Source organism: Eutrema salsugineum, unplaced genomic scaffold (genome assembly GCF_000478725.1).
Source record: "Eutrema salsugineum unplaced genomic scaffold, Eutsalg1_0 scaffold_2, whole genome shotgun sequence".
Classification (NCBI taxonomy): Eukaryota; Viridiplantae; Streptophyta; class Magnoliopsida; order Brassicales; family Brassicaceae; genus Eutrema; species Eutrema salsugineum.
Window position 1 is genome coordinate 6974090 of NW_006256829.1, and position 10224 is coordinate 6984313.

At 37.9% G+C, this 10224-nt stretch overlaps 3 protein-coding genes across 3 annotated transcripts; 1 reads left to right on the forward strand and 2 right to left on the reverse strand.

Moving 5' to 3' along the window:
- Nucleotides 1-966: 966 nt before the first annotated feature.
- Nucleotides 967-4212, forward strand: LOC18018443 (probable galactinol--sucrose galactosyltransferase 6). Its single transcript, XM_006400529.2, is given in 7 exon segments — nt 967-1196; nt 1282-1340; nt 1488-2848; nt 2927-3136; nt 3248-3382; nt 3472-3924; nt 3926-4212. Coding segments are annotated over 7 exon segments (2532 nt in total). The 5' UTR covers nt 967-1030; the 3' UTR covers nt 4074-4212.
- Nucleotides 4213-4266: 54 nt separating this feature from the next.
- On the reverse strand, nt 4267-7153 carry LOC18018444 (probable glycosyltransferase At5g20260). The gene is made up of 4 exons (XM_006400530.2): nt 6920-7153; nt 6662-6813; nt 5076-5430; nt 4267-4932 (listed from the first exon to the last, which is right to left on the reverse strand). The coding sequence occupies exons 1-4, from the start codon at nt 7151-7153 to the stop codon at nt 4267-4269; spliced, it is 1407 nt and encodes a 468-aa protein (XP_006400593.2).
- An 807-nt stretch (nt 7154-7960) lies between these two features.
- LOC18018445 (heptahelical transmembrane protein 1) lies at nt 7961-9976 on the reverse strand. Its single transcript, XM_006400531.2, has 3 exons — nt 9503-9976; nt 9310-9385; nt 7961-8713 (listed from the first exon to the last, which is right to left on the reverse strand). The coding sequence occupies exons 1-3, from the start codon at nt 9799-9801 to the stop codon at nt 8093-8095; spliced, it is 996 nt and encodes a 331-aa protein (XP_006400594.1). The 5' UTR covers nt 9802-9976; the 3' UTR covers nt 7961-8092.
- Between the last annotated feature and the right edge of the window lie 248 nt (nt 9977-10224).

A 10224-nucleotide genomic window follows, 5' to 3' on the forward strand; every position in this document is an offset into this window, starting at 1 on the left:
CTTCTATTTTAGATTTTTGTGTTAAATAAATATTATTTCGTCTCGTGATAATATCGATAATCCGCTGACACGATGACACGTAATACGGTCGTGGAAAAATATCTTTGAATTCTTAAAAAATCTCTGGCTTTTTTTTCAACACGCGGGCCAATAGGAACTTCCTGAAACCCAATGAGTTACAGCATATATCCTACGTGGTAACCTCATCCTTCCTTTTAACTTGTCAACGGTCAAACCTAATATTGTTTTATCTTATTTCTTTTTTTTTTGTTAAAGGTTTTATCTTATTTCTTAGGATGTCAATTTGAAAGATGTTTAAATCTTTGAAGCTATCGTTTTTCTAGTGTCAGTAATTTGTCGATAGCACCCTACAACACAACATTTTGCTTGCAGAATTTGGAAATTGAAAACAAAAAAAAATACTACGTAGATTATCAACGGGATGAATCTGCTTACGATATGGAAAAAATAAATAATTTTAAAACAAAATTTGTAAGTCTGAGATTACTTGCAGTCTTGCCTAATACGAAAGAAACAAGAAACGGAGACGTGTTACTAAGAGCATGAATATTGTTGAAACTCAACTGGATTTCCTAATAATTTTTTTAATATTTTTTATTAAAATGGAAAAAATAATAATGAAACATGTGTCAGGAAAAAGGTGAGGAAGAAAAAAATAATTTTTTTTCTCCATATCGAAAAACCAATCATATGTATCCACATGTTTTAAAAACGTCTCTTATGTGTTCTAATATAAACGACGTCTTCTCTACTTTTACATAAAATACTGATTAAAATAATAATATTTATTTTTAAGAGATGTTCATGGTCTAATATCTCGATTAGGGAAAAAATATTTAAAATAGAAACTTTTTATTTATTACTGTATTATCTTTCCACATGATTAGAAATATTAAAATACGAAAAAAAAAAATTAAAATACGGTGGAATCGGATAAAGAGTTTGAAGACTCCGAGAAACTTGTAAAAACTCAGAAACGAGAAAGAGAGAGAGAGCAAAAAGAAAAAAAATGGCGTCACATGGGTGTTACAGTGGGATTCACGGTATAAAAAGGGTTCATCCTCTGTTTCTTTCTTTAACATATCGATTCTCCTCTTCTGCTCTGCCATTGAAATCGAAACCTCAAGCTCGCATTCTCGCATCAGAGCTTCGTATTCACCCTTCTGCGTCTTCTGGTATTGCAGTGAATCATTCTCTTCATATTCGTTTTTCAGATTCCAGATTTTGCGGCTAACAACATTATTTTACTTTTTTCTCCATGTCTTGGATATCGCAGGCATTGTTCATCTTCTCGAGGATTTCAATTCTATTCTTATAAGGTACTGTTTTTCTCTGGATCTCTTTTATAACAGATTGATAAATTTGACTTTTGATCTGCTAACTCTGGATCTATCTCTGATAGAAACTATTTTTTTTCTTAAAACTATTTGAGATTTCAATCTTTTTTGTTCTTTCTGATATTATAGAGAAGCGAGGCAGCCTCGCCGTTCAAGAGGAGGTACAGAGAAAAGGAAGAAGAAGAAGAAGAGATGACGATTAAACCGGCGGTTCGAATCTCCCACGGCAATCTAATCATCAAAAACCGTACGGTTCTAACCGGTTTACCAGACAATGTCATCGCAACATCAGCATCGGAGGCCGGGCCGGTCGAAGGAGTCTTCGTCGGAGCTGAATTCGACAAAGAATCGAGTAACCACATCGTACCGATCGGTACACTCCACGATTCCCGGTTCATGGCTTGTTTCAGGTTCAAGCTCTGGTGGATGGCCCAAAGAATGGGCCAACAGGGCCGGGATATTCCCTTAGAAACGCAATTCCTATTGGTCGAGTCAAACGATGGGTCCCACCTCGAGCCTGACGGCGTAGACGGCGTCGAGAGCAACCGGAAACTTTACACCGTTTTCTTGCCGTTAATCGAGGGATCTTTCCGTTCGTGTCTCCAAGGAAACGTTAACGACGAGGTGGAGCTCTGTTTAGAAAGCGGCGACGCCGATACTAAACGGTCGTCGTTTACTCACTCTCTGTATATCCACGCCGGCACAGATCCGTTCAAAACGATAACGGAAGCTATCCACACCGTTAAGTTGCATCTGAAGAGTTTCCGTCAACGTCACGAGAAGAAGCTTCCAGGGATCGTTGACTACTTTGGGTGGTGCACTTGGGACGCGTTTTACCAAGAGGTTACTCAAGAAGGCGTCGAAGCTGGGCTTCAATCTCTCACCGCCGGCGATACGCCGCCGAAATTCGTCATCATCGACGACGGTTGGCAATCCGTTGAGACTGATCTTGACCCGATCGGGAACGAAGACGACAAATCGGTTTCCCGGTTAACCGGGATCAAGGAAAATGCAAAGTTCCAGGACAAGGATGATCCAAAATCAGGGATTAAGAACATTGTCGATATCGCCAAGGAGAAATACGGTCTAGAATACGTGTACGTGTGGCACGCAATTACGGGTTATTGGGGCGGGGTTCGACCCGGGGAGGAATTCGGATCTTCGATGAAGTATCCGATGGTGTCAAAGGGTGTGGCGGAGAATGAGCCGACGTGGAAGACGGATGTTATGGCGGTTCAAGGTTTGGGTTTGGTTAACCCAAAGAATGTGTATAGATTCTACAACGAGCTTCATAGTTACTTGGCTGCTGCTGGTGTGGACGGTGTGAAAGTGGATGTGCAGTGTATATTGGAGACTTTGGGTGGTGGGTTAGGTGGTCGGGTCGAGTTAACGCGTCAGTATCATCAAGCTCTTGATTCCTCTGTTGCGAAGAACTTCCCAGACAATGGCTGCATCGCTTGTATGAGCCACAATACTGATGCTCTCTACTGGTAAGTCTTACATTATCTTTTATGTTTGATTGAGTAAAATCAGGAAATGGACATAAAATTGAAACTTCGATGATGCAGCTCGAAGCAAGCAGCTGTGATTAGAGCATCAGATGATTTCTATCCGCGAGATCCGGTGTCTCATACCATCCACATTGCCTCGGTTGCATACAACAGTGTGTTCTTGGGTGAGTTTATGCAGCCTGACTGGGACATGTTCCATTCCGTGCACCCTGCAGCAGAGTACCATGCCTCTGCTAGGGCCATTAGTGGTGGACCAATCTATGTTAGGTGCACATCTCTCTCAACATTCATTCCAATTTATTTCACTTTAACCATATGACTATTGGTTTGGAACTTACACTGTTACATATTCTGTTGTATCTGTTTCTTGGTGAGTAGTGATGCTCCTGGAAAGCACAACTTTGATCTTCTAAAGAAGCTTGTGTTGCCTGATGGGTCGATCCTTCGTGCCCGTTTACCTGGTAGACCAACCCGTGATTGTTTGTTCGCTGATCCTGCCCGCGATGGTGTCAGGTAAGCAAGACTGGCTAATAAAGAAGAGTCTAAACTGTGTTTTTGATTGCTCTTTATTCTTATTTATGCATTGTTTTGTTTTTTCACAGCTTGCTAAAGATATGGAACATGAACAAATACACTGGAGTCCTTGGCGTGTATAATTGCCAAGGAGCAGCTTGGAGTAGCACGGAAAGGAAAAACGTCTTCCACCAGACAAAAACTGATTGCCTCACTGGCTCCATTCGTGGCCGTGATGTGCATTTGATATCCGAGGCCTCTACTGATCCATCAACCTGGAATGGAGACTGTGCTGTTTACTCCCAGAGCAGAGGCGAACTCACTGTTATGCCATACAATGCGTCTCTCACAATCTCATTGAAAATCTGCGAGCACGAGATCTTCACTGTGAGCCCGATAAGTAATCTGGCTACGGATGGTGTCTCATTTGCTCCACTCGGTCTTGTAAACATGTACAATTCGGGAGGAGCTATACAAGGACTTAAATATGACGCTGAGAAGGTGAAAGTGGTTATGGAAGTCAAAGGTTGTGGTAATATAGCCTTACTCATCGGTGAAGCCTAAGAGATGCGTTGTTGAGTCAAATGAGATTGCATTTGAGTACGATGCCTCCTCTGGTTTGGTCACTTTTGAGTTGGACAAGATGCCTTCAGAGGCCAAGCGATTACATCTGATTGAAGTTGAGTTATGAAAAATCTCTTAGCTAGTATTCATGGAACCGAAACAGTCTCAAAACCGTTATAAGGTTATAATTTTACATGTAAACAGTTGGTTATTGTTGTAGCTACTTTTCAATGTTGTACTGTTCTCGTTTCTGTTGTATACCAATATTTATTGGACCCTAAAGAAGATACTTAAAAAAAAAAAAGAGTACATATGTAGAATCACATAGGCAACCTCAGGTTTAGCCTTCTCAACCAAACGGAGTGAAGAAGCATTCGAAGCATATCAAAGGGTTGTGAGGGTCTATTGATCACGAAATGTCTCTGGACCTGCAAAACCCTTCTCTGCAACACCAAGTAGCGTCTCCATGACACGCTCTTTAGTATAGTTTTGATTTCCGGGATCTTGTCAGAGGGAACATGAATGGTGAACTTGCTCCAATCAAGAACGTCTGAGAAGGGCAAGGCGTAGTGATCAGAGATGATGACAGGGACACAGCCTAAGTTAATGGCTGAAACGACTCGAGGGCTAGCTACTTCGTAGCCACTAGGACAGAGACAGAACTTTGCCTTGGCCATGAGCTTGAAGTAGTCTTTCTTGTGGGCTAAGTACTCGTGGACTTGGACCTCTTCGTCTTTGTCTTTCCAATGCGTCAGTAGAACCTTGCGGATAGGGCCGTGTGAGCCGCCTGCGAAGAAAGCAAGGATGGGCCGGTCATGGCCGGAAGACCGGGATAATCGAGGTGGGCCTAGGTGGCCCCCAGGGATATTGATCTCCGGGATTGAGACATCTCTTTGGGGCAAGAAACCTTCTGATATGTTGGCGTTGCAGAGAACTCTTATCATGTTTTTCAACATCTCCGGATTCGCTTCCGAGACGTCTGGTGCCTGCAAGACGTTTAATAAATGTTACGCTTTAGTAGTATAAACATGACAAGAACAAGTCCCATCCCGTTCCCAAATTCCTGTATTATATAACAAATATATAACCTTGTATTCCAATAAAGGATACTTGTGAGCCACGACATTACCCAATCATGGCAAGAAACGAAGAAATGGTCGGCTCCAAGGCTTGAATTCCAATAAGGATACTTGTGAGCCACGACATTGACGTAGTCAAGAAACACTTGGTGAAGTTGTTTTCTCGAGTAGGTCACGAGTGGCCGGTAGACGTAATGAACGATGTTGGTAATGCTGACCGGGAGGAGGAAGACGTGAGCTTCTTCCGGGTGGCTAGCCGCGAATGGGCTCATCTCTCTCTCCATCTCGTCCACGAATTGGCCTTCGATGCTGTATATGCCTTTCACTGGACCCATGTGAACTAACGGTGGCTCTCCTTCTCTGTACACCCACACTTTGAATTTCTTCTCCATCTCTATATGGCTTCTGCACCAATTTTCATTAAAAAAAATTAAGTGCTAGAATTGGCTTGCGTAATTAGTTCATAGAATATAAAATTTTCTTCTTTATTTACATTGATAATTCTTATGTACTGACTATTGAGAGTAATTAAATTTAATAAACTAAATGGGAATAGTAATTTTATTTTAGCAACGTGCAAAGAAATCTAATTTAAAAGTCGATAAGAAAAGTATAATAAGGTTGTAATTCGAAGAAAACATAGGGATCGGATGTGACTACAAATCCCAAAGCAGGCTTTAAGTGTTCCCTACGTTTCTTTACCCGCCGATTATTGTGCATAGTAGTAGTATTTCATAGATACGTTGACTATATATAATATATCAAACTCTTAAATTAAATTATATATTAAATACAACGACCAATTAGCCTATAAATGTGTAAATAAATCGAATGAAGTTTACGTACTTATTAATAGAGGTATAAGTTGCATCAAGATTTGAAGAAACTTCATTTTCGTGTGAATATAAGAAAAAAAATTAATGTATTTACTTAAGAAAAAGAAAGAACTACAGTATATTAGTATAAATACGTAGATCACTCTCGGTCTCGGATCTAACGAGATGTAGAATTTTAAGAGGCGAGAAAAAATTATACTTATAGCCAAATCCAATCGCTTCGTTTCCCAAAGCAAACGAGTAAATACCAAGAAAATCGAAAAGTGAAACGAATTTCTATTGATAAATTTCAACTTTTATGAATATTTTGGTTATGAATTCTTAAGAGACAGGATCATTTGTTTCATCTGAACTTAAGCACATATTGTTAGTTTAGTAATTTAGTTTAAATTTTAAATTTATCTTTTGAAATCCAAATAGGAACTAAGGAGAGAATAATGGGTCATTAATTAAATGAAAATTGATACTCCTGTTGTAATAAAACGACAATTATTTAAAACTGAACTAATAAAGTTACAAAATGCACTAATTTTAGCTTAAAGTTAGACCCATTGGTCTTTTCGTCCAAAACATCCACTTGGAATCTTTGATATTTCTTCTGTCAATATATAGTTGATGTAGTTTTACACTTAACTATCATATTATTTAGTTTTTATTGGTCAAATCTTATTAATTATTACTAAGTACTAACTATAAAAAAAATTAAAAAACTTTTGGTGGAAAATGAACAAAGTAAAAAAATAAAACAGAGATAGAGGAAAGAGAGAAACGGATCGGAGAAAAAAGGGATAGAAACTTACTGATGAAATGCATAAGCGTTTCTGTAAACAGCTCCACGAGGAACAAAAGTTTCTTCCTTCTCCGATGCATACTTCTTTGACCTCACGGCTTCACGTATGGCCGCTCTTGATTTCGCTAAACCTTCCTCTATTCTATTCCTCTTCTTTTCTTTCTTATCAAAACCAATTATATATTTAAAACAAATCAAATGCCTAGTATTGAAAAAAAAAACAAAACAAAATGAACCCTACTCCATCACCGAAACAACATATATGTACCTTGTGATCAGCACTCGAAATTAATGTGAAGTTTGATGAAGGAATGCTAAACCTCATGGATAGAGACGGTGAAGGAGAAGGTGCGAGAGATATAGCATAGGCAAAACTGGAGAGAGTTTTGGAGTTTAGGTTTGGAGAAGAGTGATGTTGATAAAAGAGGAGAATGACAAGAAGAAGAAGAAGAAGAGATGGAGCTTGAGAGAATTTCATTGAACCAAAATATGAATGTTTCATTTTGAATTCTGTTTTCTAGTTTCTTAGGATAAGAGGATGATCACCACCTTTGGGGGCTGTATATTCATGTATGAGAGAAGAAAAGATTTTCTAATACTATTTTTTCATTAATTCCTTAGAAATTATTAAATTAGAGAATCCAAGTCTCACAAATAAAACCATTTAAGGTAAAACATAAGGCAAGATATGGAAAAAATCATACTAGGGAAGGAAACCGAAGACTAATAAGAGGCTAATGAAATTAATTTAGTATTTATTACTTTGGAAAAAGCTCACCGAAACTGAAGTAATTTTTTCAAATTTCTTCCGAAATTTGGCATTGTCTATCGTTAATTAACAGCTATCATGGCCCTAAATTTTAATGTATTTACAGCATACACTTAATTTTAGGACCCGATTAGAAGAAGAAACCAAAAAATGGAGTATTTATTATTAACTCGGTTCTCCCCATACTGCTATAAGCCTATAACCGATTTAAAGCATGTTATTCAAGTTTGGATTGGTTAAGCATCGATTTTAAACCGACATAAAATTTAAGCTAAAGTTGACATGTTTGATCAATACGCCAATGTTGATATACTTCATAATATTAGGGTCAAATGATTTGTTAGGGATGCTAATAAAATACGAGTTCATTTGAAAGAAACAAAATCACACTCACACAAGCTTAAAAAAAAAAAAGCAAACAAATAATCTAAGTAATATACCACAATATAATGATATACTACTATTCAGTGGCAAAGATTTGATTTACCGTTAATTAGCACCTCATAGAGAAATAGACTTGTGAAAATCATATTCAATAAATATAGCACACGTCGAATGACAATTCAATTAAAAAAAAATGGGTTATACAATTTTTTTTCCACGTGATTGATGTGATACAAACAAACTAATAATATATTTTTGATCGTCAAAAGAATTACAAATATTTATGGTTTAACAACCAACATGGTCACGCCAATCCAAGAACAAGAGAGCAGCTGCATAGTGAGACAAAGCACCCAACACAACGAACACATGGAATATCTGATGACTATGTCCCACACGATCAAACCATCCCGGTTTAAGCCTCTCAGGCACTCTCCCTACATAAAACCCTGTCCCAACAAGATAGAATACTGCCATAGCCAGCTCGTACACTAGCGTCACGTTCCTTTGCGGGTTTCCCCAGTTGACCACTAGCGCATGGACTGCTGGTACGATCCCGAACAGCCCCATTGAGGCGAAAAGCAAAGCTCGAAAACCGCGGTACTTGGGAGAGGAAAGTGATGGAGTGAAGAGGGTGATGATCGTGAAGATTCCCATAGAGGTGATGCCTGCGAGGTAGATGAAGTACCAACGAGGAGTGCACTGGAAGATGTAGTAGATTGGTGGGAAGAAGGAAGTGATGATCATGGCGGTGATACCGGCATAGTCTATGCGGAGGAGGAAGACGTTAAGGTCTTTGGAGTGGCAACAGAAGAGGTGGCAAATGCTGCTTGCGAGTAGGCAGAACATTGAGCCTCCTAAGAAGACGAAGAATGGCCATCTTGTTACATTCCCTGGACTCTTTGCATCCTATACAATCATCAACATTTTGATACCATCGTTAATTAGCCTTAAAGAACCAGTATATATATCACACACACACGTACACACACACACAAAGGAAACTCATAAGTTTTGCCCTCTGATAACAATATAACATCAGGATATGATTCACGTTTTCAATTCACGTCGATCTCTAGTCTCTCGGATGATTTCTTATATTTTCCGAGAGTTTTAATATTGAGTTGATTTCTGAAATTACCAAGAACTAAAGTTTGTTGACTTGCTTGAAATATAAAGAAACAAAAAAACTAAATATATTTAAAAAATAATAATTTGGTCTGAGATATTTCAAAGATACGTTATAATTCATCTTTTCAGTTAAAATGTGATATTCATAATCATCATACTAAAACCCAGGAATATCATTGCAAAATTCATTAGAAAATAAGATCATATGTTTAAGGTTAATGAAAACCAGCTAGGTACATGCATCTACGACTATACATCCACTTAATTTAGTGGTTGCATGTGGAACTAGTTAGAGAGATTAAATTGAGATTCGGTCTGAACATCTTGTTATATATAAAGTAAAGACATATGGTAATTGATCAAAGGATACTAACCACGGGGAAGAATTTATCGTGATGCATAATGTTGGCGACGGTTAGTCCCACAAATAAGATGAAACCAAGTAAATGCCTGTCCAAAACAAAATAGATAATACTTTTTTATCAGGAATCAAACACAATATACTCAAAGAAATAAAATTGAAAGAAAAAGCTAGAAGTGTGAAAGTTTGTAAGAAAAGATACGAACGTCCAAACGTTGAGGGACTCATTGTGGAAACTGAAGACGCTGAAGAAAGCATCTCTAATGGACCAATCAGCTCTGTAATAATTCAATATAAATTCGTTATCCCTCATGTATTCTGGAAGCTCACTAAACGACATTAGTTCACGTCGTTTTGTTGTCTTCTGCGATTTCTTCTTCTTTCTTTTCTTCGTACCGCTGTTTTCGTCTCCATCGTGATCATCTCCAGGGACTATCTTGCTCCTGCACTTGCTGTTGCCACACGACACCGTTTCTGGTTCGTCTTTTTGACCATCTTGGTCCATATGAGCTCTAGTGTCGATTATTTGAGACAAGAAATACTTGATGTTTGATCTGAAGATCAATGGAAAGGAAGATAGTAGAAGATCTGAGATGAGAAGAAACTATATAATGAAAAAGATTTATTATTATTATTATTATTGAAGTTAATAGTATTAAAAATGTGAATTGAATTTGAGGGGTGAGAGAGAGAAAGAAGGAAGATGGGAAAGGCAAGGGAGACAGCTGCAACATTTAAAGAAGAAACATTAGTATGCAGGTAGAAGTTGGTGTCGTGTTTTCATCTTTTAGTTGTTAGTTAGGTTATCAATAAATACTTCTTTATTATTATTATTATTATTTTATTTTTTTGTTCTTTCTCTTATTCGCATTTTTGTTTATTTTTTACCAGAAATGTGAATTTTGTTTTGCATTACTTTTCGAGATAC

Bases quoted from the DNA above. Each gene is read 5' to 3' on its own strand.
- LOC18018444 (XM_006400530.2), bottom strand. From the start codon at position 7,153: ATGAAACATTCATATTTTGGTTCAATGAAATTCTCTCAAGCTCCATCT. The intron at 6,814-6,919 runs GTACATATATGT...GGTTTTGATAAG, and splicing joins TTTCGAGTGCTGATCACAAG to AAAGAAAAGAAGAGGAATAG. The intron at 4,933-5,075 runs GTAATGTCGTGG...AACGTCTTGCAG, and splicing joins TCGTTTCTTGCCATGATTGG to GCACCAGACGTCTCGGAAGC.
- LOC18018445 (XM_006400531.2), bottom strand. From the start codon at position 9,801: ATGGACCAAGATGGTCAAAAAGACGAACCAGAAACGGTGTCGTGTGGC. The intron at 9,386-9,502 runs GTTCGTATCTTT...TGTTTTGGACAG, and splicing joins GAGTCCCTCAACGTTTGGAC to GCATTTACTTGGTTTCATCT. The intron at 8,714-9,309 runs GTTAGTATCCTT...ATGATTGTATAG, and splicing joins ACGATAAATTCTTCCCCGTG to GATGCAAAGAGTCCAGGGAA.